This window comes from Oxyura jamaicensis, chromosome 26 (genome assembly GCF_011077185.1).
Source record: "Oxyura jamaicensis isolate SHBP4307 breed ruddy duck chromosome 26, BPBGC_Ojam_1.0, whole genome shotgun sequence".
NCBI lineage: Eukaryota > Metazoa > Chordata > Aves > Anseriformes > Anatidae > Oxyura > Oxyura jamaicensis.
The window spans coordinates 259,577-286,489 of NC_048918.1; the positions used below are offsets into that span (position 1 = coordinate 259,577).

A 26,913-nucleotide genomic window follows, 5' to 3' on the forward strand; every position below is an offset into this window, starting at 1 on the left:
AAAAAAAAAAAAAAAAAAAAAAAAATCCCTCATAAACTGGGGTGATTTCCCCCATCTGGAGCAAAGCACAGTTTTTCACCATGCTTCCCAGGGACACCAGCTCTGGACTATGGCCCCCTTCCCATTTCCTTTGGTTTCTTCACTCCACATCTTTGCACTTGCATTTCCATCCTTATGATCCATTTCTCCCAAAATCTCTGTGCATTTGTAGTCAAAATTCTCTTCTCCATTCTTGCTGGTCTCTGCATCCATTTCACAACTCAGTAATGATTTGGACCTTGGGCTGTCACAGCAGGATAAAAATGTGTAACCCAGGACTTTGAGTTAAACACAAACTTGTGTGCTGTAAATTCAGACTTGGATGTTCATCTCCTGGGACTGTCTCAATGTGACCAAACCTTTCAGCAATGTCTCTTTCATTCTGGCTGCAAAATGTGCTGAACTGGAAAAGCAAAGCATACACAAGGAGAAACAAAAAGTTATTGCAGCTTGAGTTCAGCTGCTTTGTGAAGTGTCCTGCAAATTGGCTTTGTTGCTCCATTTTCTTAACCAAGATGTCATGCAGCTCCTTTACAGAAAAGTACTACGATAACATTTACCTTTATCAGCCATTCTTGGAGCTCAGTAAGAAGAGCTATCAAGTTAATGTGATTAGATCTGTTTTCCCCAAACCTGCATTAATTGTTATCAATTACACCCTGCACTTTAATTCTGTATTCAAAGCCTCAGCCATTCCAGCATGTTATTTGGGATCAGAGAAAGACAGACAGACCCATTCTTTTGCAGGTCACTTTGTTTATCCCTTAAAAATTTGGCTCAACAGGAGCTATTTTCCAGTCCTGGATTTTCCCCAGGTCCAGGACTCAAGAAATACTCAATGTATGCAGTCTTGTGAGCTGCTTCACCAGCTCCAACCTCTTGGATACGAGTTATTTGGCTTCACCTTTTGAAAAACATCTAGTTTCCGTGGCTGCTGTTTAATATCCTCTGTTTTTGTTGGAAAGGGGAGGATTTCATCACCCCTGTATGCTGGGAATACATCTGCACCCCTTCAGGAATCAGAGCACCACTATCTATTGAATGCTCCCAACTTCTCACTCCCACTACTCTTCGAGCTGAATTTGGTGAAATAACATTATCCTTAGGCTGGGGATTTGGGGTTTCTGTCTACGAGGGCAGGGAGGGATACATCCTGGAAAGACACTGGGGTACCCAAAAGTGCTGGATTGGGCTCGGTCAAGAAAGCTGGGCTCTGCTTGCATTTGTGTCCCTTGCTCTCCATCCCGGTTCAGCTCACTACATGCCAAGGTATCTGTCTCAGCACTCGGGATGTGCCTTGTGAGATGGCTCCTGCCTCAGCAAGCTTTTCTGTACTGTAGCCCCTGGGGCTGAGCACGTGCCTGGAGCGTGCCCTCCCCCTTTCCTCTCCGTGCTCTCATTGCCCACAGCATCCAAAGTGAATATCTGGCATGGATATTGTCCTGCCTTGCCTATCTCCAGCCTGCCTCTCCCCTGGGAGAAAGGAGGCTCTTTTTGGTGAAGGGCTTGGTGGCTGAGCTGGGACCACTGGGTCTGGGTTCATTAGCACTTGGCTCTGACCCGTTAATGCAGATCCTTCCCATGGCTGTCTCATCACCAGCTGCTAATGAAGCACCCAGCTCATTTAATCTGATTTGGTGGTGGTGCTCATCTTATTAGTGCACACCACACGCTGGTTTTAATATAGTTAATGAACCTTTCTATAAGAAACTTTACTAACTCCCACTTGAAAAATCACCATGAAGGAGGTAGAATTTAGGACCCATGCAGTGTGTAATGCCTGTAAACCTGCAACACCCTCTAAAAATGGGGCTGTGTCCCATCCATGGGCGGGCAGAGCGATGCTCCCATTGCTGGGCTATGGACTGAAAGCAGAGGACAAATTTTCAGAAGATGAGAGTGATGCATGGAATCACCATGGATGCATGGAAGATGAGTGGAATAAAGTTTTTTATGTCAGGCTGGATCTTGGAGGGCTCAGCCTGTAGTTTGGGAGTGAGATCAGCCCCTGCTCTTGCATCCCCATTGCTGATCTCAGCAAATCTGCACCAGTTATGAGCTCAACCAGTTGCTTAATACCATGTAAATCATATCAAGTCTTCACAAACCCAGCTTGATTAAGATAAAAACGTGATAAGGAAAACCCACTTCATGCTAATTATTCTGGATTGGATTTCAAACTTGTCATTAACGTGAGATAAGAGTTAATAATTGAAATATGTTTAATGAATCTTTTTTCTAGCTTCAGCTCTCTTTAGACTGTGTTGCATTTTGTCCATTAAGCAATTTTAATTAGCAAATTTTCACTTTTCATTTGTGAGGAATGAGAATATGAAGTTGTCCAAGGGGACAAATTCCACTTTGCCTTGAAAAAATAACAATGTGTTGCTTGTTTTCAAAGGCAGGCTGTGCATAAAAACTGTTGTTTGATCTGCCCAACAGATAACAGGAGCTTCGAATTTAAGAGCTTCAGGACTGTGTTGAAGAATAAAACACCTCAAAGGAAATCACACACATCCCAACCTCGACTGATGGAAGGTCCGTCCTCCTGCACCCTAACATGTTAAACACTTGCTATGTTATCTGTATCTTCTAACACAAGTGCATTATGTACCAGGGATCATCTTTTCAGCTGGAAGATTATTTTCAGATCATGTGCAATATGATGAAACTGAACAAAGCCAGAAAAAAGGCAGAGGGGAGGTGGAAATCATTTGGACATTATTTCATTAAAAAAAAAAAAAAAAAAAAAAAAAAAAAAGATTAAGTAACCAGAAAGGAAATGTTAAGCAGAGCTGCTAATAAGCAGTCCAAATATTTTGCTTGGGGTGGGAGGGAAATGGGGAAAATTCAGTTGCTCACAGTGTTCCCTTTCCAATGACACAGGCTTTTTTCAGCAGTGGGAAGTGAATAAGTTCAGTTTTATTTTTCTGACTTTCCTGTATATGCTCGTTATAAATAGGAATGTGCCACTCCAAAACTGTGATTTACTTTAAGTCCTCATAATACACCAGGAAAGTCCCATCTCCACTGACATTGGGGAAAATCATGTCAGACAGTCCATGAGTTGTGCCTTGCTTTCAGAAACTCTGTGAAAAAAAAGAAGGAAAGACAGTTTGCCAGGGCTGGAATAGATGAAAAACCCAATCCTGAGTTGTCATGCCCTACTTCATTTCATGAGAGCTCGTGTACCTGTCTCCGCTCCTACACAGTACTTTGGTCCCATAATAAGTGAATATTATAGTATTTTATCTCTAATACTATAATAAAAGGGAAATGCATCACTGCTCTACCCACCACTGGTTTATTTTGCACACTGGTGTTTTTTTGCTCTGCTGGCTTCCCCTGTGGGCTCTCCACTGTGAAGCTGTCAAAACTGGGCAGTTTATAACCTCAGTGCATTTCCTAGGACAGCATGGGTAAGCATCATCCTGGTTCAAAAGGATAAGTGGTCTGCAGAGGCACAATGCAAGCAGCGAAGGGGTAGGTGCTCTCTCTCTTGCTTCCGGCTCTCACTTAATCCACCTCCCCAGCTCCATCTGCACGCTGCTGCCATCCCAGCTTTGAGGCTAAAACATGCCCAGCACACGCTCCATTGCAGAAACAAGGCAATACTTGCAGAACATTGGATTTCTGTGTGAAACTAATGCTGGTGGGATTGAGCTGGGCACAAGAACCTCTGCACCTGCACTACAATACCTCTCCAGGGATGAGAAAGAGATTCTTGTAGCTGCTGCAAAAGCAAGTCACTCATCAGGGCTGGCCCAGGTGAAATGAACTGGCTCATTCTGAAGCAGAAGATGCACAAGGAGAGGCAATGGGAGCCCAGATGGGAGCATGTGTCAAGTAGACTCTTGAGTCCATGCTTGCTTCGTGTTCATGCCCAGAGGCAGCTTCAAGGTCCCTACTCCGTCATGGAGGGTGACAGCAAAACATGGCTTTCCTGGGCTGCATCTACCAACGTGCTGGGAGCTGAGCTGTTCACCCACATTTTAAACAAGACCCTGGGCATGGATGGGAAATAGTCACAGGAGATGTGTGGGATGCTCTGAGTCACAGCCCAAGTGAGGATGCTTTTAAAAATAAGCATCTACCTGGAAGAAAGGCTGTGAAGGGGGAAAGCTCAGGGGAACACCCATGGCAAAGCAACTGTCTGTCTGCACCACGTCTTCTTGCAGCAGAGCTTTGAAGACAAAAGAAGCCCAGATGGGCTTCTGAGCTGTCCTCTGGGACTGGGAAAGCTCTGGACTTGTCTGTACTTCAGCAGCAGATGTCGTCCTCACTTCTGGCTAAGCCCTGCATGCAAATTTCGACCAAAATTAGAATTGAGAAATTCCCTCCACTGCAGGGAGTTGATGTGGTTCTCAAAGGGAGCGGCAGCCCCTCCACCCTAACCCCATACATTGCTCTGCCAGCAAACCCCTGAGGATCTGGTGATAACCACAGCATGGCTGCTCCGAGGATGGGCTTGCAGGGATTGTCACCTCATAGCTAAATGTAACTTAACCTGGCACAGATGAAAACCCAGTTTCCCAGGTATTCCAGGCATCCATCCTCGTGTCCTGGAAAGGGGAACTGGGTCCTTTCCCCAGGCTGGTCTGTGCTGCAGTTCCCCAGTACCAAAATTAATGCTTGGACCACAAACATGTGTCCAGTGTCTGGGGGATGAGCCCACTTCCTTCACTGTGAGCCCCAAACAACCTAGCAGTGCTCTCTTCCCCACTGCAGAGGATGGAGCTACCAGCAGGCTCAGGGGAGATGGGCCTGGACTCTATGGGATGAGGTCACATCCCAAACCACTAAATAGCTGCAGAAAATATTTGTTTGCAGTTTCCTCTGCAGCACAAGGCTTTGCAGCCTGCTCCTGAGGCTGCAAAGGAGATTGAACAAAAACTTTGGCAAATCTGAAAATATCTTGAGGTACAAGCATCTTTCTGCCATGCTGGTGGGTTTGGGCTGCAAATAGCCCCAAGTGCTCATGGCAGGTCAGATCCAGCATCCCTCAGTAGGTTGTCTGTGTCGCCTGCAGGGCACCAGCACCAGACGAGGTCACACACTGGCAGGAGAGTTGATTTTCTGGACTGCGTCACAGCCCCAGCTCTTGGGAAGTCCTTGTCCCAAAGGTGTTAAATTTAGTTTCTTTTGGAACATGAAATAGTAGCCCTTAAAAGGGGGGATAGAATGTATCAGTACAAAAGTTATTTTTATTTTTCACTGGTGTAACAGAGTTTTTTTATGGCATATGTGTGTATGTGTAATACCTTGTCCAGTTTCAATAGCCACTGTGTTGAAGCGTCTGTTACGGTTTGAAATGTGTGCTTTGAAGAACAAAGTGATGGGAAGAGCATAGCCCTTTGATGGGTCAGGTTTGAGCCAGAGCTCCTAAAGCAGAGCTGCCCCACGGGTTCTGGCCACTCTGCTTCTTCCATGCAGCCCCAAACCTGTCCAACGGATATCTCAAAGCAATGGAAATTTGCCAAATTTCAGCCTGTTCTTGATATTGTACATAGGGGCTCTGTCAATGAAAGTACCATTTGGTAAACATGTGCTCCATGCAGTTGGATTTCTTTTGCTTGGTTGCTGAACCAGCTAATTGTTGATGTGCTTTATCAAAATAACTGAGAGTTTTATACTCTTCAACTGTTAGTCCAGTATATTACCTGTGTTGCCACAACTCTGAATATAGTCTTGTATGTTTTAAAGATAACCATCATGTCAGGAGAGCCATGTTGAAATGCCATTTTGGAAGGGGGGGGGGGGGGCGGAGAGAGAGGTGGAGAAAGGTCTGACTTTGGCAAGGGAAGACAAATAAAAAATATATCCAGTCAATTAAAAATAAATAAATAAAAGAGTGATTTAATGATGGCTGACAGCAAGAGAAAATCCAAAAAAGTAGTGTGTATTTATTCCCATAATCATCCTACTGCAGGCTGCTCATCTTTATTCATAGCCCTTCAACGCTATGTTCAGATGATGAGAACTCATGCATTGTACGTGCTCTTGAGACACTGAACATGTATACGTTCCTCCTGCTGTCTGCAGCAAATGCTGCCCACCATCCCTTCTCCCTTTTGATTTTAGGCTGTTATTAAAGTGAACAAGAGCTTTGCTGTGGGGCCCAACCTGGAAGATTTGCAAGGGAGACCACTAGGATGCTCTAAGCAGCACTGGGAGGGCACTGGGGGGCTCTATCAAGCCACTCTATCCCAACGGGACAAGGGTGGTACTCAAGGCTGTAGGGTTGCATAAAGCCACTGGGATGTTCTTCATGCACAGCAGCCAAGGGATGTTGCAAGAAACAGGCAAAATTAGAAAGCAAAAGATTTCACAAGGTATCTCAACTGCTACAAGGGTGCTCATGAACGCTCAGGGACACAGTGGATGAATGGAGCTCAGCAGCATGGCTGGAGAGGGCTTTCAGAAATGATGCACACAGTGCTGTGAGGTTGCTCTGCTTGCTCTCCTAGATCTGGGGAAAAAGTCAGGATTCCTGCAGTACTGGTCTGGCCTCCAGTCTGTCTCCACAGGTGCCAGTGAGAACCCTCAAAAATCAGCCTTTGTGTGCAGATGGCTGTAATTACACACACAAAGATGTTCTATGACACAGATGTTTAAGTACTGCTACCACTACTGAAATCTTTTAAAATTAAGGAATTCATGGGATAGTTTATCTCTCCCAAAAAGCTCTGGGAGACAGTGTGCTCCCCACTCTATTGCTTTTCTTTCTGTTACCAGACTCCTCTAGAAGGTTGTCCCTTGAGCTGAGATTAAAGCCACGTAGTGGCCCCTTTAAATTGCAAAGCTCTGTAATCCTGATGTTTTTGTCTGCCAGCCTCTGATACAGGTAAATTGCCTTTATTTTTCACACTTTTCTGCCCTCTCCATGACATCATCAGTGCATCTTCAGAAGAAATGGCCTGAGATGCTGCTGTCCCCAACAGTTGTTTTCCATACCCAATTTCTCTGACAACTCTGAAGCCAGGCCACTGACACTGTTTCAGATGGATCCCGCAATTTCTGAGGGCGATTTTGGAGAACACCTTACCTGGCATCAGGAAAGTCATTGAAATATCTGGATATGCATATTGAATTATATTAAGAGAAGTAACAATGCCAGGAAATTGCAGACCAGTGCTCGAAATGGGGTGGTTTTAGAGCAAAATGGTGTGTTTGTATGCTGCCATGCCCCTCTTGCTGCCATTAGTGTATGGGGAGGGGGACTTGGCCATTCAATTTATTCAGGACTTGCAGTGCCAGTAAAGCAGTGCCTAAAAACTTAATCTGTGTGCACCTAGGATGATGTGTTGGGAAGAAAGTTACCCTTACTGTTGAGGGTGGAGTACTCCCATGGCTGAATTTAGCACCTTTCAAGGAGGTCCCAAAAACATTGCAGGAGAGGGCCACTGCAGCCTGACCGACTGCAGCCTGACTCCAACACAGGAGGAGGTCCTCATTTATTAATTTCCCATCATTTACTGTTCAATTTATTATCATGGTTTATTCTTGGGACTGAGATGGCTGGATATAATTTAGACTTAGCTTTCCCTTGTCTGTGTGCATGTCGCTGGGCTGTGCGTGATTTAGGTGGTACTGAAAGGTCTCCCTGACTGTCTCAGCAGGAGCACCTGTGGACATGTTTGAACAGTGAAATATTGCCTTGTGAAATTCAGTGCATCAGACTGAAAAACCAAGCAGCCTTCTCTGCAAGGAGGCTAAATCCTGAGTAATCGGGTGCCACAGAAACAATGCAATTTTTGACTGGAGATGTAAAGTGCAGTCTTGTTGCTCTGATTTCTTTTTTATTTTGGTTTGGCCAGTGAGCTGTGTTCCACTTGTTTCAACTTGTTCTGTTGATACTGGTCTGATGCTAAAACAAGCCAATGCATCCCGTTGTCCTGGTGACCTCCACCACGCCATGGGTCTTGTGTTCAATTACCAGTAAACACAAGTGATTTTTTTTGGTTGTGTGATTTTTTTACCTGATGTTGAATTTATTTTTTTAATGTTTTTCATTAGAACTTAAAACTGTTATTTCATACACAAAGTTCAATAAAATAGCTAAAACATACCTTGGAGCATGGGGTCGGTGTTCTGCATGTGTAACAAGGGGGTTTAAAAATGAGATGGAGCAGAGGGGAGACATTCAGGTTATGAAGAGTGGGGCAAGGATGAGGTTTGAGATACATTCCCTGGACAAACTCACCACTAATTTTTCATGATGAAATAATCTGAAATTTACTGTGATTCTCAGGAATAAAATTCACTGTGTTGCAGAAACAAAATCTTGGGGTAAAATCTGCATATTTCCAGCATCCTAACTAGCCTTCTGAAGAGTGTGCTCTCTTTTTAGAATGAAGTCACTCCAGGCAAAGACTTGAAATGTTGATTTTAAATGTCACACGAAGGGATGTCACTGGTGATGTTTTGGCAAAGCCAATGCAAGTGGAGGCACTGAACCACTCATCCTAATCACAGACGGGGATGTCAAGAAATGAGGCTTGAAGCTCATATGAAAACATTGACCTTGGCTTTCTACCACATCTTTGGGCTGCACGCAAAAGCAAGTTTGGCCATGCAATGTAAGAGCTTTTTTAGGTTACCAGTTGTCTTAAAAATATCAAAGAGTGAAAAGGGAGTGGAAAAATAAATTATGATTTTACAAGCTGCATTTAATCGGCAGCAGCTGGAAGCGGTCTCACTTCCACACTTGGGAAATCTGCAAGCAATTAGAGATTGGTGGGAAGCAGGCTTCCTGGAACAGTGAAGACCTGGAGACTTCTCGGGTTCCTTTTGCTTTTAAATTACCTGCGTCTGGTATTCAGATTCAATTCAAAAAGCAAGAGGGCATATTCCTGCTTTGGGGTAAACAGCTGGATGCCATAAAGCAAGTAGAACCATGGCACAGCTGAAACCCTGGCTGAGATTTAGGATGGGTGACGTGCACCAGGAAAGAGTGGGAAAGGCTAGGTCTGGTTCAGGACCCAAATTGCCAGAGGGGTCCCCTACAGGAATTATCAGAGATGGTGCCAGCACGAGTTGAATTGCAGATGCAAACTCTGCTGTGTTGCATCCCACAACCCAAGGACCCATGCAATGGGGATTTTATTTTACTTCACGGCTGAGCTGGGAATGTGAGGGCTCCTTCAGTCTCTCAGGCTTTTGTCCCAAGTGCTGGGTGTTTTTGCAAATCCCATTCTTGAGACTGAAACACTGGCAGACACTGTTCAAGGCTCCAAACTGACAGTCAGGGCTGGGAGCAGAGCAGCAGGATTGGACCAGGGGAACTCAGCAATGAAGGAGAACTTTGAAGTCTTCAGTTTTACAAATCATTGTCTGACCCTGCTGGCCTCCCTGTCTGCATGGAGTGGCACAGGACTCTCCAGTGGGGCCTGAGCTCTGCCCTTGCCTTGCCTGATAGCTTTGGCTTCTGCAGTTGTGCAGGATCCTTGAAAAACAGTGTTCAGCTTTTTTGGTTTTGTGTGGTTTTGCCTTTCTTCACTCTCTTGGTTTGCTGTCAACACCAGGGCTGCTGGTGAGCTGGGTGGTGGTGGTGGTGGTGGTGAGCCAAGCTGATGAGCAAAATCACTTTGCACCAACTTCAGGGCAACTGTTTCCAAATTGTCTCCCAGTGGCTGTTCTGTGTGGGACCAAACCAGTTCCCAGCCAGAGCCAGCAGCAGCAGGAGATTTAAAGCCAGGAGGAAGCAGCCTCTGGGGATGCTCAGAGACAGGCTGTGGGTTTAGCAGCCCTTGGTACATCTCCCCCTGCCCTGACCTTGATTTGTTCCTTCCTGTGTCAGCTCCCCTGAGGGCTGTGGTGCTTCTAGCTGCCGGATTCAGTCATTGTGTGGTTAACCGGCACAGTGCTTAAGCAAGCATGAAAAACAGGATGTCTTAAAGTATGAGACGTGAAAGGTGGCATGAATACCATCAGCCCAAACATCCCTGGAGAAAGGACAGGGGCCTTGTCTGACGTGCCACCTGGGTTTATGTGAAAAGTAGCACAAGGCACTTGCCACAGCACCTCTGATGTGCAGAGGGTGATGTGTCCATACCCAAGACATCACAGGACCCAGGGGTGAACCTTGAATTGAGGCACATGCCCAGACATCATGGGTTATGCAGAATTTCCAGTCCACACCACTGCTTGGGCTGACAGACTGCATGGAGAGGACCTTCCACCTGAGCTGCAGAGGGTCTGGAGACAGTTGGTGCTGACAGCCAGGTCATCCCCCAGGTTGGATTTTCTTTGCAGGAGCCAGGAGGGACACACAGGCCATGGAATGGGGCATGGTGTGACAACAGGATGGATTTCCCTGCTTCCTCTGCAGACGTTATGAAGGGCAGAACGTAAATGCCACTGTGGCAGTAACACCCCAAGGCAAGCTTGATGTTCAGGCCTGGGACCTGAAGGTCTGGCAGCTGAACCCTGGCTGCCTCCAGCAGCTTTGCACACTGAAGCTGTGTGGGAAACAACTTCATGTGTTGCATTTACATTTGTTGCTTGGAAATTTCTCTGTCATTTACTTTTTCTGTTATCATTTCTGTAATCATTCACAATGGTTCAGGATTTTAGTGACCTGTGTCATATCCCTTTCCTTCTCTCCCTTTCCCAGCTGCATCATCCAGCTCTCCCAGATGTGACTTTTTCAGGATGCTGGAGTCTTCTTCAGGACACTTCCTGTCTCACAAAACCATACCTTCCTATTTTCCTTTCTATTCTGACCAGTGAAGCATAGTTTCTTCCTGCAAGGCCTCACTGGCCATCCTCTTCTGTCAGGTTTACCCATGGGATTGCTAAGATTATCATATCCTGCATGGAAATCTGTGCTTAAGACCATCTGGACCTGGCCATTTGTTACTATTCATTTTCTTGATAGACTCTTGAATTTCTTCTACCCATGCTTCAGCTCAGGGCAGCTCCTCAGACATCACCATGCTCCTCCAGCACCAAGGCTTTAGGCAGTGTTTGTGCATTTTAATGTGATTGAAGTGCAAAAGTAGAATTCACCTCCTGCTCACCGAGGCAGATGCAGGTGTGCATATCAGCAAAACGGGATCATGGACAGGATGAAGATGCCAACATATGCAATGGCACAGCTTGATCTGGGAGGAGGCAGCCCCCAGAGGTTTCAGTGGTGGTGGTCTCAGATTGACCCCTTGTCCTGCATGCCTCAGGGCAGCCTGTCCAGGCAGGCTTTGAAAGGACCTGTCTGGAAGCCCCTCCTGTCTGGTGCTCACACCTTGCTCAACTGTGGAAGCCAGTGACAGTGGATGGACTCTGCTTGTCCCAAAGGATACTCTTGATCCTCTTAAAAAAAGGACCTGGCAGTGGAACTGTGCAGACTGCAGATGCTCCTGGGACCTTTCTGCAGAACAGAAGCTTTTCCTTTATTTCCATACCCCAGAAAAGAGAAAAAAAAAATCAAGGGAAATGACAAGATCTGGGCTATGGACCTGAACATAAGCAGCTCTTTCACCAGCTATGTAGCACCCATGGGTGCTTGGTGGCAGCCGGGTGGGTGCAGCTCATTCAGAAAAGTGTGTGCTGAGAGCAGAGAGTGGGGAGGGGGAGCAGGGGAAGCCGGGGCTAAAAATAGCTCTTTTCTAAAGAAGCAGCTGAAAACCTCTTTGAAGAAATGAGGGGAGAGGAGGAGAGTTTCCATAGAAACGGGGAAGTCTGTCATCACAAAAGAGGGGGTGGGAGAGGAAGAAATAGTAAATACAGCAGCAAGGTGACAGAAGAGGATGCTGCAGGGCAGCGGTGCTCAAGGCAAGGGCAGCTGAGGGTCAGACAAGGCTCTGCCACTGCCCCCTTGGATATGGCACCTCCTCCCTGATGTCCCTGTGGCTGTCACCTTCCCGAGCCACCTGGAGCTGCTGGACCAACCGGGGATGTGCCTGCAGAGCCAGGTCAATGTCACTGTGAGGGGGCATCCCCAGCATATCCCAGGAGCAGGGTGACGGTGATAAAATGATGAATTTCTACCTAAGCTCGCTGTTCCTTCTAGGACTTTTCCACCCTGTCATGGCTCCTTCCAGGAGGGACCCCACAGGGATGGAGCCACGCTGGTGGCAGGGACATGCAGCTTGGGGCTGGAAGCTGATGGCAGCTGGCTGCTTAAGATGATGTTGGGAACCAAGGCGGAGGGGGCTGGCACAGCGTGGGATTTGGCACGGCTTGCTATCTGGCACGCTCCCTGGTTTGGCACAGCTCATGACCCAGGGTGGCCCCCAGGCTGGCACGGCCCACACTTGGCACGGCTCACCGTTTGGCACGGCTCACGAGCCGGTAGGGCCGGCAGCTTGGCACAGCCCCTGGTTTGGGAAGGCTCACGCTCTGGCACGGCCTTTACGTTGGCCCAGCCCGCGGTTCGGCACGGCCCGGCTTTGTGCCGCGCCGCGCGGTGCCCTCTCGTGGCTGAAGCTCCCACCCTGCCCGCTCTGCCACCCTGCCCACGGGCTGAAGCCCTGCGGAAGGCGCTCCCCAGCCTGAGCATCCCCATCCCGCATCTCTTCCCTGCAGCATCCTCCTCCTGTGGGAGGACGAGAGGATGCAAATAATCCTTGCAGAGCACTTTTCCTGCTGCCTGTTTTGCAATCCCACTGCTTCCTGGGGAGGATTGCTTGTGGTCATGCCAGTGACACCTCTCAGCGCCCACAGCAGAGCATGCATTGACATACAGACAGGGAGGCACACAGACTTTATGCAGCACTTGTATGTGGATGCATTGCTACCGCAGCTCCTCATTGGGCAGAAAACAGAAGAACGGGGATAGCAGAGACCACAGTGGGACCCAGCAGGGCAGGATTTGTGCCAGTGGGGTGAGAACAGGCCACCTGTGGGATGAACTTTTGGGGTGACAGTAGTGGATCACCCCTCTCCACAAGGCTTGGATCTGACCTTCAGCACCTCTTGGTCCCACCAGCACCAGCAGATGCTTAGAGTGAGACCCATTAAGTCTAAAAAGAGCATCTTCTCCTATCTGTCCTCTGATGGGAGATTCTGTCACCCATCTGATGACATGCACATGATATTCTCCATCATCTGCATGGGAAACCAGTCCCAGGACTGGTGGCTAAAAGGACATGCCCCATTATTCAGTGTAAAAGAGACCCCAGGGTCACCTACCCACTTGCCCCAAGCAAAGGTAATCTGTCTGCGGGTGTTTGCCATCTCCACTGGAGGTTTCTTTCATCTTCCCTTAGTCTTACTCTCTAAGCTCAGAAGTTTTCAACATTTGGCCCTATTTCTCTGCCTTCTCTGCCTTTTTTTTTTTTTTTTTTTTTTTTTTTTTTTTGAGAATCTCCTTTCCCAAAGCTGGAGGAGGAAAGATACACCTTTGGGCAGATGGGAATGACCTGGTTCAGACCTAAGGAAAATTAATCATTAGAGAGAAAATGAAATGAGTAGGAAAATTCATCACCTCTCCTCCATATTCTGTGGAGTCACATGGGGAGCTCTGCTGTTTGTCAAAGCTGGCTTTCCATCAGCATCACAGATAAAGACACTTATGGAGACCTATAGCCCTGTAGCAGCTCTATTTCTCACTGTTTGGAAGGAGTCAGAGGATGCAAGGATGCAGCTGAGTCCCCTCAGTTGCCCCCAGACATCTCAGGGGAACACGGGCTCAGCTGATGCCTCTAATGAAGCCCCTTCCCCAGGGAGGGATGAGGGGTTTTATACATAGGCAAGCATAGGGAGTGAGAAGCGGGCTTGCAAACAGGAGGGATTCCTTTCCAGAGATGAAAGCACTCATGCCTGGTTTGAAGGAGGTTATTGATTTCCTTTCTGCTCACTAATTTGTCTTGCCCTGTCCTTTTTGTTTGTGCAAGTAAAATAAATCATCTCTGAGAGCCTTTTAACTGGAGTGGCTGGAGCAGCCGCTTGCCCCATGCCAGCCCTGCCCACCAAGCTGCGCTGAAAGGCCATGGGTCCATTAGCTCTCCTGCAGTGAGTGGCAGCATGGCATGAAATATTCACAATCTCAATGAGCTCCAAAGCCCTCAAGAACTGAAGTTCTTTACTGTTTTTTGGTCAGACAAAATGTGTTTTTTTGTTGTTGTTGTTTGTTTGTTTTTTTCAATGAACAGTGCCTGGGTATTGCAACCACTGCCGGCTCCTCTCCAGGCATAATATCCATGCTGATGGGGCATCTTTGGAGGCAAAGATGCTACAGCTCAACAGTTTCAATCAAAAAAACATCCAGAGTAGAATCCAAATGAGTTATTTCTTTAAATAACCACGTATTTTATTGTGGAAAACACCTTGGAGAAATTCAGAGGGAGAATGTGTTTAATGTTAACTTGCAGACAGACAATACTGGTTGTCTTCCCCTGGGCCATGGTGCACTTTGCCAAAGACCAGGAGATCTTCACAGGATAGGGACACCTTCCCAGGGACCAAATCTTCCCATGAACAAGAAGATCTTCCAAGGTCCTGCAGAGCCCAACGTCTCTTTTTGGTCTGTTCTTCCTTTCCTGTGTTACCTCAGGCCATTCCTGACTTCCCCCCATATCCCCAAATGAGGGGAGCTGCTCCGACCTCTCTCATAATATTTCAGGATTCACCACCAGCAGCAGCTACAGAAGAGCAAAGTGTGCTTCACCTGTCTGTGACACGTTGCTCCCTGGCCGCCTTCATTTTCTGACACCAGGCCACAACACCGGGGCTGCTGACAACTCCGTTTGTCACAACGCACTGATGCGCGGATTCTCAATGCTAGGTGCTCTGTATGAGAGCATGCACCCTGCTCTGATGGCCTCAACAGGCAGGAGGTGGAATGCTTTCTCTGGAGGGTGACTCAGCCTGGGGAAGCCACTTACAGTTTTCACAGCTCCTGAAATGACATGGGACACTTGCCCATGGAGGCTCAGACCTGCTCAATGCCCTGCCTAACCTGCTCTGCTCAGGACTGTGGGAGCCCAGTGATGCTCATGCATGTGGACAAGCCATAGTCCAGCTCAGCATGGCTGCTGAGGTCCCTCAAAGACCCTCTGACCTTGCAGAAGGTGTCTGGAGGTCCCCAGGAAGGATACCACAGGGAAATGCCATTGTCCAGGGACATGTGGAGGTGGTGGAACAGGGTCTGTGAGCTTCTCTCACCACCCCTAGGAGGGTTTGAGGGAATAGTTTGGCTTAGGGCAGTGTGGGGAAATGCCAGTCACACAGTGTGATGCTGAGGCTTGAATTTCACTGCCCTAGATGAGGTCAGACCTGGGGACATCCCACCCTGTGGGTTTCATGTTCGCTGATGCAGCCGTGTCCTTAAAACATCACCAAGCATCCCCAAACCCACTGCCTAGTGCAGTAAGAGAAAAGGAGAGAAAGGACCATTTTTTCTCTATCTCCCATGCTTCAAGAAGGGCAGGAGAGGCTGGGGTGTGGAGGTGATGGGGAAGGGTTTGCACAGAGAAAGGAGAAAGACAACACTTTTTTTTTTAAAAAAAAAAACAACAACAACAACAACAAAAAAAACATGTACACACCAGTTATGGAAAAAGCTTCATTCACCCTCAACAGCAACCAGACTTCCAGAAATCCCAGGAAGTGGGAGGAAGAGAGAAGAAGACCTGCCTGCAGCTGCCTGTGGGGCCACATGCTTCTCCTTTCCCTTCTGCTTGCTCTTTTCTTTAGAAAACTCTACCCTCTTCACCCTTCTGTATGCATCATCCCAAAGTCACTGTCAGTGCCTTCTTCCCCTCCAAACAAAGAGTTTTGTTTTTTTTGCAGTCTTTTTTTTTTTTTTTAAAAAAAAAAAAATCCACATTTTGTAAAACATGCCAAACAAATGAGCTAGGAGTATAGGAGTAAATGTTTGAAAATCTGTTTTTGGAGGGTAACCTCATGGGGGAGGATTTTTTTTGTTGTTGTTGATGTGGTGTGGGCTGCCTTCAAACTGCACTTTTCCGTAGATGTAATGTGTGAAGAGCCCTTGCCATAATGGCAGGGTCTCCCCTGGGACTCAGGGCTACAAATCAGGCAGAGCTCTTCTGCTTCCTGATGGGACCTGGGCACCAGATCTCCTGGGACATTCTCACACCAAGTGACCAGCCCAAGTCACACAGGAGGGCTCCAGCTGGAATGGTGCAGACAGAAATTATTGTCCCCAGTACTCTGATGCCCAGCCCTCTTACACACAGTTAAAAGACTTAGTTTAAACTTTTTTTTTTTTTTTTTTTTTTTTTTTTTTTTTGAGTTAGGAAGGGTATAAATACATTTGGATAAAAGAAACAATTCAGAAGAGACTTTTTGGGGGGGTTTAGTTTTGTTACAATATTAATGCAAAGGTATCAGCCATTGAAATATTGAAATACATGTAAAACAGACAAGTGGGTGCAGTGTATCAGCTTGTCGAATTCTCTGAAATGCTGGGTTACTTCTCAAATTGACAGCGTGGTGGAGAGAGGCGGGTGCAGACATACACATTATAATAATAGCTCCACAATTAGGATAGTAAATCAGAGAGCATCACTCAATTCAGAGAAATTTCCCTCATCTGCTAGAGACAGGATTCAGTCTCTTTGTAAGGAGACAGTTCTGCTTATATGAAAAGTCCCACTGGTTTTGCAAAACCTTTGCAAGGCAGCAGAAGGAATAACAAGTTATAAAATCAGCTTCACTTGAATTGTTCAGCCTCAGTTTCTGCATATTGCATAAGTATTAGCCTTGGGCAAATCATTTTCTGGATTCAGCCTACCCTGCTATGGCAGTTCTACCTTCAGAAAAGACTGAAACAATGCACACAAAATTTTAAAAACCTTTTTCCAGAGTAGCCTCATACCCAGCAGGATGCACACAATAAAAAAAAACCTTATGTACAAGGACTGTTCATGGCAGGGAGAGGAGGATTCCCTATTTTGCCATGGAATTAGAAATTCATTTTCAACTCTGGGATCTGGCTGGGAATAGGGAAGTATATCTTTGTTTCTGAAGGGCAAGAAGAGGTCAGAGGGGGCCTTGGGAGGAGCAGCGGGTGATAGCATCCTCCTTGCACCCCAGGGATGCACCCAGTATCTGGCATTGTGCCACCTGCTGCTCCTGGTGCCCTGGAGAGCTAAAATCATATGGTTAAGCCCTCCATATCCCCACATTCCTCTGACTGGGCATTATTCTTAGCATTGATTATCTTGGACTTTCAGGATGATCCAGGCACACCTCGGATTGGTGTCCTGGGGTGATCACCTCCAGCACTGGCAGGTGCTTGCAAATCTGACTGCTGCATATGGGAACGGAATGGTTTCCATCAACTCCTCCAGTGCTTGTATTTGCTGGATGCCAGGCATTTTGTGGTACTTGTTGCTGCCCAAGTGCTTTCCTTGGATGGTAATGGTGGAGTGGTCCAAGCATCTCCCATGCATCTCCCTCATGCTCTAATGCAGTGACTGAGCCATAAGTATTTTATGGCAAGTTTGTATGTTCTTGCCCATCTCCCTCCTTTAGGAATGGAAGGTGCCTCCGTGTGCAGGGAGCAGGTCTGCAAATGTGAAGTGATATAAAATTACTGCTTTAAGGGTGATGGAGAAGAGGAAATGAGGTTTCCAGGTGTGGGTGCAGGGCTCATCCGAGGCTGTATGTCCCCCACGAGATGCTGTGCAAGCAACTGGGCTGGAGGAACTGAAGCAACTGGAAAGCCTTGCACCCAGGGGCAGTAATCCATCTTCGACCCCAGCCAACAGCACCATGCACCCCTGAGTCTGATCCTGCCCCATTGCCTTTCCTAAAGGTGCATGGAGCTGCTGGTTCTCCAGTCCCAGATCTCCCCAAGCAGATCCAGGCTATAACCGAGAACACGGCATGGATTGGAGCCGCACATCAGAGCAGCAGCATTGTGCACCCAGGGATATGATTATTTCCCAGTGGTTGAAATCTAGGTCTCTAGCTTAGGAGGAAGGAGGGGGGGAGAGATGCTCATATTAATCTTATGAATATTCATTGAGAAGCTCTGCTGCCTTTGGAGGTTTGTTTCTGGGAGCCTGGGGCAAGTTTCAGGGCCAGCGGCGCAGGTGAGGGTGCTGTCAGCGGAGCGGAGCAGAGTGTGGCTGCTTGTGCATTCGCTGCATGCCTGACTGCAGAGCCAATTGTAAGTTGGTGCCTTTTTCTCCCCCTCCCTCTCCCTCCCCTTCCTCCCCGTTGTCCCTGCTTAAATAGCAGCTTGCCACAAACTGTGGAAAATGGAGGCTTCTTGTTTTCGGTCGCAAAAGGGAAAGCAAACATGACCTTGTCCTCGAGGATCTCTGACATCCAAAATCCCAACCCTCTGAAAGATAGCCGTGGCTCATGTCTGCAGTGATCCTGGATTTGTGTATGCAGTGAAAAACTGGGGTCCTTTGGCAAATCTTCCTCTTCATCTCCTTCTTGCCCCTGCAGCCCCCAGATTTGCATGAAATAAACTCAGAGATGCTTGGAGAGGTGGCAGAGGTGTTTGCCTCTGAGCAAAGGGAGTCAGGACAGCATGCGGTGGGGAGAAAGTAGCAGAAACAGCACTGGAATCTGTGATGTCAAGCTAGATGATGCTGTAATCATCTCAGATAAGCACCAACCACCACCACTTGGGTTTGGGCTCAGAGAGAGGAGCCCAGACCTCATGCCAAATATAAATCAACATGTTAAAAAATGAGAAAATGTCTGTACTGCTGAAGAAACTTGGGTTGTTTTGGGCTGGGAGAAAGGGGAGGAGAAAATTTAGGGGCAGGAGAAAAACTGTATTAAAAAAAAAATGATCAAGATTGGTTGATTTTTGGTGAGATGGGGGCTTGTGATTGCCTGATATTTCGGCAGCAGCAGACACCTGATGTATGCAGTGTTTTGGCACAGTGCTCAGAGGAGCCAGGGAAGGTCAAACCCAGCAGAACTTCAGAGTGAGCTGGTGGGGAGAAAATGCACGAAAAGGAGAAAAACTGGGACAAATGCAATCTCCTCTCCTCTGGGCCTGGCAGAAAAGGGTTAAGCGAAGCCATTGAATGCTGCAAGCCTTGTCAGGATTGTACTATTTTTTCTAGTGCATAAAGAGAAGGGAGAGGAGGGTTCCACAGGAAGGGGAAATTTCCAAGAAAAGAGGGATCTGCAGCAACATCTGCACCTGGGGTGATAAAGAGAGAAACCAACAGGCATAAATGGCCCAGAGGAGAATGAAATCTTTGCCAAGGAGGCTCAGTTCATGGGGTTATTTTCCACCTGCCTCCCCTACCCAGTTCGGTAATCCTGGCTCAAAGTAGACAAGTCGAGTTGGAGCTGAAGAAGGGAGGTTAGAGGATTTTTTCTTTGGGAGAGGAAAAAAAAAAAAAAAAAAAGGAAAATGAGAGTTTGGTTGGACTGCAAAGGCTTGAGCATCCCGTGGTGTGGGGCTGTGCAGGATGATCTAATTTAGGAGCAGGGAGGCTGATGAGCCGGCGCTGACCAGGGATCGGAGCCTCAGCATCCCCAAGAGAAATTTTGCCCACCGGAGTCGAATTCCCGGGGGGGTGGGTCGGCCGGGGGCTGGCTTTCGGGAGGACGGGAAGAGGGCGGATGCGGGTCGCGCGGGTCCTGCGGCCGGAGATGCTTGGGGCTCCTCAGCTGCTACTGGGGGAACAGATGGCCTTGGGGGGGGACCATATAGGAACCGGCAGAGGGTTTGGTCTCACAGATGACACCAGAGCATCCCGAACTACTCGGAAAGGTGGCGCGATGGCGTAGGGACCACCAGTTCCCGGGTGCTCGGCGAGGCGTTGCAGAGCATCCGTCGTGGCCGGGGGCTGCGTCGCTCCCCCTCCACCCGCTGCCTCCTCCCCTGCGCTGGCATCGGCTCCTGCGGGCGGCCCGGCCCCGCCGCCTTGAGCCGGAGCGGAGGGGATGGGGCTCTGTTTTTTTCCACCTTGCCACTAGCGCGCTCTCACCATCATCTCGTGTTGCAGTGCAGGTTAGTGAGGCACTGGGAAAACAGCTCGCAGGGAGGAAAAAGGGCTGCCTGGAGGAGCCAGGGCTTTGCAGATGATCCTTCCAAGCCCCCGGCAGCTTTCTACCTTCTCACTGTTTTTTCCAGGCAATGCCACACCTCCTGAGGACACTGGGGACATCAGGTTTTGCTGAGCTTAGCATCTTCTCAACGCTGTACTGAAGGCATCAGACAGACGCTCATCTGCCCTGAAGTGCAGACCTGCAACAGCTACTGAGAAGACTCTGTCCCTCTGTCTCTCTTTCTCTCTCTCTCTCTCTCTCCAGTCCAAACCATTACAAGACCTGACTTCCATCTGGGAATCTCACCCCTTTTATGTCCCTTCTCCTTTTCTACGATGACTCACCATTATTTTTAACTTTGAAGAGAGAGGAAATTATGGGGATCTTGGAAGCCTCTATTTCTCTCTAGGATTTCCCCAGGGTCAGATAATCGGTCTTACTAAGAGACACTAAGATTTGGCTTCTCCAGGTAATGTGATTTGTTTTCTGTGTGCCATGGTGCTTTGCAGAGAATGACAGGAGCCGGGATGCCAGCGGTCGAGGAGGGGGACTGCAGTGGTCCGCGGGGCAGCTTGTACCGAAATTCAGGCAGCTGCAAAGCCCAGGTCGGCGGTGAGCAGGGCGGGCAGCATGGCATCCCATGGCTTTATGACCAGGGCAGGAGGATGGGGAAGGTGCTGAACTTAAATCAGAGCTTTTAGGGCTTTCCTGGAGGGTAGTGCCGGATTGTCTGCTTTCGCATGGTTGAATGTTAACCCTTAGCTGCATGCCTGGAAATGAGCTGAGCCCATGCTGCCTCTGCCGGGCGCCCCGTGGGTCCCCTTGCCTGTGTAGGGCTGGATGGTTTTTTCTTCCTTTCCTTCCCTTCCCTTTTTTTTTTTTTTTTTTTTTTTCTAATTAGATTTTTATTTTTAGTCAAAAATGTTCTGTTTTGCCAATGCCAGTTTTTCACACTGTTTGTGAATTGATGAAGGTTCCTCATGTGTTTTCTCTCTTCCACCTAATTGGTTTAGATGGGAGTTCTGAACTCTGTCCCAGAGAAGGCAAATTAACCCCTTGAGGAAGATGGTAGACATGCTAGTGCAGGGAGCTGCTCTCCTCCCCCCAACTTTATTTCATCTCTCTCTTTCTCAGCAGGGGCAATTTTCTTTCCTTTTTTATTTTCTTTTATTTTAACATCCCTTCGTTTTTCATGAGACACTTCCAAACCTACGTACCTGTCCTTCTGCAGGATAGTAGCCGTGCCCTGAGTCCGATCCCACCACCGGGCACTTGGAAGAGTTTAGCATAAGGATTTCTTTTAAACCCCAGTATGACAGTTGCTACCGGAGATCCTGCAGACGAGGCTGCAGCTCTTCCCGGTCACCCGCAGGACACATACAACCCTGAGACTGACCATGAATGCTGCGAGAGGGTGGTCATTAACATCTCAGGGCTGCGTTTTGAGACTCAGCTCAAGACACTAGCCCAGTTTCCAGAGACCTTGCTAGGGGATCCTAAAAAGAGAATGAGATATTTTGACCCTCTCAGGAATGAGTATTTCTTTGACCGGAACAGACCCAGCTTCGACGCGATTTTGTACTATTATCAGTCTGGCGGGAGGTTGCGGAGGCCAGTTAATGTGCCCTTGGACATCTTCTCGGAGGAGATTCGTTTCTATGAACTGGGGGAAGAAGCAATGGAAATGTTTCGAGAGGATGAAGGCTACATCAAAGAAGAGGAAAGACCACTGCCGGAGAATGAGTTTCAGAGACAAGTATGGTTGCTCTTCGAGTACCCCGAGAGCTCAGGCCCTGCCAGGATTATAGCTATTGTCTCCGTCATGGTGATTTTAATCTCCATTGTGAGCTTTTGCCTGGAAACATTGCCCATTTTTCGTGATGAGAATGAAGACATGCATGGCAGCGGGCTGAGCCATCCCCCTTACTCCAACAGCAGCATGGGGTACCAGCAGTCGACCTCTTTCACAGACCCCTTCTTCATTGTAGAGACACTTTGCATCATCTGGTTCTCCTTCGAGTTCTTGGTGAGGTTTTTTGCCTGCCCCAGCAAAGCTGGATTTTTTACCAACATCATGAACATTATAGACATTGTAGCCATCATTCCCTATTTCATCACCTTAGGGACGGAGCTGGCCGAGAAGCCAGAGGATGGTCAGCAAGGCCAGCAAGCCATGTCCTTGGCCATCCTCCGAGTCATCCGCTTGGTGCGGGTCTTCAGGATCTTCAAGCTGTCCCGGCACTCCAAGGGGCTGCAGATCCTGGGGCAGACTCTCAAGGCCAGCATGCGGGAGCTGGGCCTCTTGATATTTTTCCTCTTCATTGGTGTCATCCTCTTCTCCAGTGCCGTCTACTTTGCAGAGGCCGACGAGAGCGAGTCCCAGTTCCCAAGCATCCCCGATGCCTTCTGGTGGGCTGTGGTTTCCATGACAACTGTTGGCTACGGAGACATGGTCCCCACAACCATCGGGGGGAAAATTGTGGGGTCCTTGTGTGCCATCGCTGGCGTATTAACGATTGCCTTACCAGTGCCCGTCATAGTGTCTAACTTCAATTACTTCTACCACCGGGAGACGGAGGGAGAGGAGCAGGCTCAATATTTGCAAGTAACCAGCTGCCCAAAGATCCCCTCTTCCCCTGACCTAAAGAAAAGCAGAAGTGCCTCTACCATTAGTAAGTCTGATTATATGGAGATTCAGGAAGGTGTAAACAATAGCAATGAGGATTTTAGGGAGGAGAACTTGAAGACAGCCAATTGCACCCTAGCTAACACAAACTATGTGAATATCACCAAAATGCTAACTGATGTCTAGTTGCTAAAACCTAGTAATGTATTTAAAGCTAAAGTGGAACAATTGCAGATATTGAGTGCTGCTCTGCATTGTAGTTAATACAGTATTTTCTACGGTGTATATTTGGTTCTGCATGGGAAGCAATAGCTATGTAAGTGACTTTTAACCTTTGATTTCCACACTGAATAAGTGTTTGTGAAAGCAAACAAACAGAAAAACCAAACCAAACCATTTCGTTTCCCTTCTCCCATCCCAGGCTTGTGGGTTTCCAAAGGTGTGGAGCGGTTAGTCGAGCCAAGCACCGCTCCTGTTTGTGCAATAGCAGAGTTGCAGGGAATACTCCTCGGCTGGCTGGGAGCACTGCTGGGCACAGCTCTGTCCCCAGTGCTGGGTCACTGCCAGCTCCAGGCACAGGCAGCAGCAGGGAAAGGTCGGGCAGGGCTGGGGAGGACAGCATGCTGCTGGCCACCCCAATTATTTGAAGGCTTGGGTTTCTGCCTTGGGAATGCCAAGTGCGAACGCATCACCCGGGCTCGCGTTTCATAACTGAAAATGCTGCATGCTGCAATAGTTTCAGCCACTGCAGTATGCCAGTGTGAGGCCCAGGGGAGGGATAATTAGTCTGACAGCACATTATTTATTAAGTCTTAAGTTTTCTATGCTAGGCATCAGGAGGGATGAGTAAATAAATGGAGCACTTGGATTTTATTGATTTATTTAGATGACACTTCCATCACCACTGTTTCCAGGATCACCAAAGACACCTCCACTGACACATTGAAAATTAGTTGGAAAAAGCATCTTTTTTTATATATCTATATATAAAACTGGAGCAACTATGCTGTGGCCTATAATATATTTATACTGCAGTGAAATTTAACCAGTAATACAGTACAGCTGCATGGGTATTTGTTGCATGAATCTGAATATTTAATACACACACAAATATATATTTTCTTAGTAGACTATACAGTATTCATGTTTATAGTGTTTATAGATACTCCGGTGGCTCAAAGGAAATTTATGGAAGCTAAAAAAATCTCTAATGTCTTTAAAACTGGATGAGGAAGGCATGTGCTGACAACAGTTTGATAGATAACAAGGCAAAGACTGAGTGTCCGAGCATCCAGCCACAAGAGCCGAGTACTGCAAGCGAGGGAAGGTGAACTGAAAGTTAAACACCTGCACTCATTATGGGGTGAGTAACTAGTCATTAATCATGGTGCCATGAGCAGAAACCACAGCTGATCAGAGAGGGCACAGGGAGCAGGTGGAATAGCAGGTACTGGCTTTCCAGACTTGCTTGTTCAGCAATTTTCAGCCCTTTCCTATACAATTATTGTGTGTGTGTGTGTATAGATATTTAGAGAGCGACTATAGGGCCAACTCCTCAGCAAATGTGAGTGCTCAGAGCATCAGGGCTTCCTGGCTCAGGGGCCACCAGACATGACCTGTACTGGGGCAGGATTTGGGCTGGCAAACCCTTTTTTCAACCATGTAGAGCCCTAGGGCTGATGGTTTATTTTCTCACGTGGTGGAGGCTGGGCTGGATCCAAGCTCGCACTTCCAAGACTTTGCTTTTGTTTTGCCTTCTCCCAGTTGTGTTTTTGTTTTTGTTTTTGTTTTCTAGGGCTGTGTCGAGGTGCAGAGACCTCAGGGCTGCCCATGTTTCTTCTTCATCTCTGGTGTTATTTGGGGATGGCTGGGAGCTGTTGGTTCAGGGGTCTTATCTGCTTTCCCCATCTCACCTGAATTTCCTTGTCTGTCCCCACACTGCTGACAAAGCCCAGAATGGGCCAGGGCAGGGGAGAGGGATGCAAACCCCTGCCAAGGTCCCAGCTACGCAAGTCCCTGGGTGAAGGCTGGCATTTGGCAGCCTGTTGAGTCAGGGTGAATATAGGCAGAATTTGGGCACAGTCAGCATTTCACCACTGCTGCCAAGCACAGATGCAGGGAAGGAAGCCCATTGAAGAGCATGCCAGCAAGGTCAGCTGGACCCTTCCTGACTTCCAAGTGGAAAACAATATTCATAACAATACAACAAACGGTGCTAATGTATTCTACAGCAATGGTTCAAAATGCTGCTTAGGGTCTGATCCATCTCTTGTGCTGACGTGGCCCCACTCAACCAGGCGGGATCACTCATTTTTACTGAAGTGATTGATTGATTCAGGCCTGGCTCTAATTACCACCCAGTGGTCATGGTGAGCACACCAGAGTCCTGGATCCTGCTTGGTGCAGAGCAGCACCAATGCACTGCACTGGGCTCTGGGTGCTCGGCACTGCACAGGGTTGTGCCTGCAGCCTGTAATGAATTATATCTCATTATGTTTAGAGTCCTCTCCTCCTCTCTGCTGCTGCAGCTCTGAAATGGGTGTCCCTGAAGCCCATAAACACCTGCAACGCACACAAAAGAAGCAACACAACTGAAAGCAATAAATCTGTCTCTGAAGCTTGTTGTTGCATGGGATGGCATGGGTGTGATTTCCAGGCAGCCAGCCAGCCTCCATCAATCCAGCTCACTGCAGGTCTATGGGGATGCGACCTGGCACCCAATGCACTGGGATGCTAGCTGCCCACCCATGGGTGTCCCAGAACTGGGGCGGTCCTAACCCTGCTGTGTGGGAAAGCAGCACTGCTAAAAACAGGCTACTACGGGCATTTGGAGAGGATGCTGACACTCAACAAGACTTTGCAAAGGGCCTGGTTGCTTAACTCCTGCGAGTTTCAGACCACTCACCTCCTGGCCTCTCTGGGTCTGGATGGATTCTGCACCTCTTAGGGTCACCCAGGCAGGTGCACGTAGGGAAACCAGCCCTGGAGGGAGAGCACCTCAGCACTGGCCCTGGCGCTATGTGTGGGAAGTGGGGGGTGTGCCTGGATGTGTGCTCAGACATGTTTTCAGGGCAAAAGGGGTCTGTGGGGGCCGTGGCAAGAAGCCATCCATCAGGCTGCATGAAACAGAAGGGTCCAGATTTCTCCCCCGCATGGAGAAATGGTTCCCCTATAGCTTTTAATGGGATTTGTGCCTGCAGGTCGGAGCTCTAGTGCTATTTCTAGCTTTGCTTCTGACTCACTGATGTGATCTTGAACCAGTTTTCAGGAGGAGACTGTGGTGTTTTTTTTTCATTTTTTCTTGAGGAATTTGGTTTGAGCAACTCTGGGCCTGTATCCACAGAGAAAGCTGAGCATCCCATACTTCCCTTTGCTTTGAATGGGTACAAAACTGGGAGGGGAAATGCCTCAGACTGAGGATGCCAAAACACAGGGGCTGAGTCTCCCCTCCCTCCTGCCATGGAGATATTGGCCACAGTTGCGATGGAGAACTGAAGCTTTCTGCTCTGTGGAGGTGCCCCTGCGTAGGTACCCAGAGGAGGCAGTAACCATATCGTAAGTTTTATTCTTTGTGCTGTAGCTTTGGAGATGGAAAGCGGTAATTACAGTTGTTTTCTAAAAGCCAGCACTTGCCCAAGCCTGTGAACAACCCATCAGACCTTTAAAATCTTCTGAAATTGCTGTTAAGGGCAGTGAAGGGAAGCTCATGTACTGGCTGCACACTGCCAAGTGATTTAGGGCTGATAGAAAAAAATTATCTGTATGGGGTGATTTTTTTTTTATTTTTTTTTTTTTCAGGAAAAATAATCTCTGTAGCTTTGTGTTGTGTTGAAGCCTTACAAATTTGAATACAGAGCTATACCAAGAAAAGGATCTCTACATTAGTGTTATGCGAGTGTGGCATGTGGGAGTATAAATATGGGCATATTTGTGCATAAATACACAGAAGGAGAGAAAAAGACAGAGGAGGAGGAGGTATTTCAGGAAGGGCCTTGCTTTGTTATCAGATAATTCCTGGGTCAGCATTGAAATTGCTGCCAAAGTCTTGCAGCCTTTCTGGAGTTTGCAACACCCCTAGGGATGGGCCCAAGTGAAGGAGGTCTGGATTTGGCCTTGGTGGTGGGGACCAGTGGCACCCAGTTCCATGCACCCCTGCATCCCAGCAGCTTTGCAGCATTTTTGGGCTGGATCCTGAATCTCCTGCTTGGGCCCATTCTTGATATTTTTGTGATTGTGCAGGGAAAGCCAAGAAGAAGTTGAAGGGATTTGTTTGTGAGGGTGTTTGTTTTTTTTTTTTTTTTTTTTTTTTT

General features: G+C 47.8%; 2 protein-coding genes across 7 annotated transcripts in view; both read left to right on the forward strand.

Moving 5' to 3' along the window:
* LOC118178560 (potassium voltage-gated channel subfamily A member 3-like) overlaps positions 1-3,144 on the forward strand; it is an 11,958-nt gene extending 8,814 nt beyond the window's left edge. Inside the window, 1 exon segment of the mRNA XM_035347182.1 lies at positions 2,482-3,144. The gene's annotated coding sequence lies outside the window, so the exon portion shown is untranslated.
* Positions 3,145-18,104: 14,960 nt separating this feature from the next.
* Positions 18,105-25,220, forward strand: LOC118178563 (potassium voltage-gated channel subfamily A member 2). 6 transcript variants are annotated; one of them, XM_035347191.1, is made up of 3 exons: positions 18,105-18,121; positions 20,063-20,446; positions 21,209-25,220. In XM_035347191.1, exon 3 carries the CDS (start codon positions 21,290-21,292, stop codon positions 22,787-22,789), a length of 1,500 nt encoding a protein of 499 aa, XP_035203082.1. In that variant the 5' UTR covers positions 18,105-18,121; positions 20,063-20,446; positions 21,209-21,289; the 3' UTR covers positions 22,790-25,220. The 6 variants fall into 6 exon arrangements, with proteins under 6 accessions (XP_035203082.1, XP_035203080.1, XP_035203079.1 ...); XM_035347189.1 differs by lacking the exon at positions 18,105-18,121 and adding an exon at positions 19,156-19,285; XM_035347188.1 differs by lacking the exon at positions 18,105-18,121 and adding an exon at positions 19,316-19,502.
* The last annotated feature ends 1,693 nt before the right edge of the window (positions 25,221-26,913 follow it).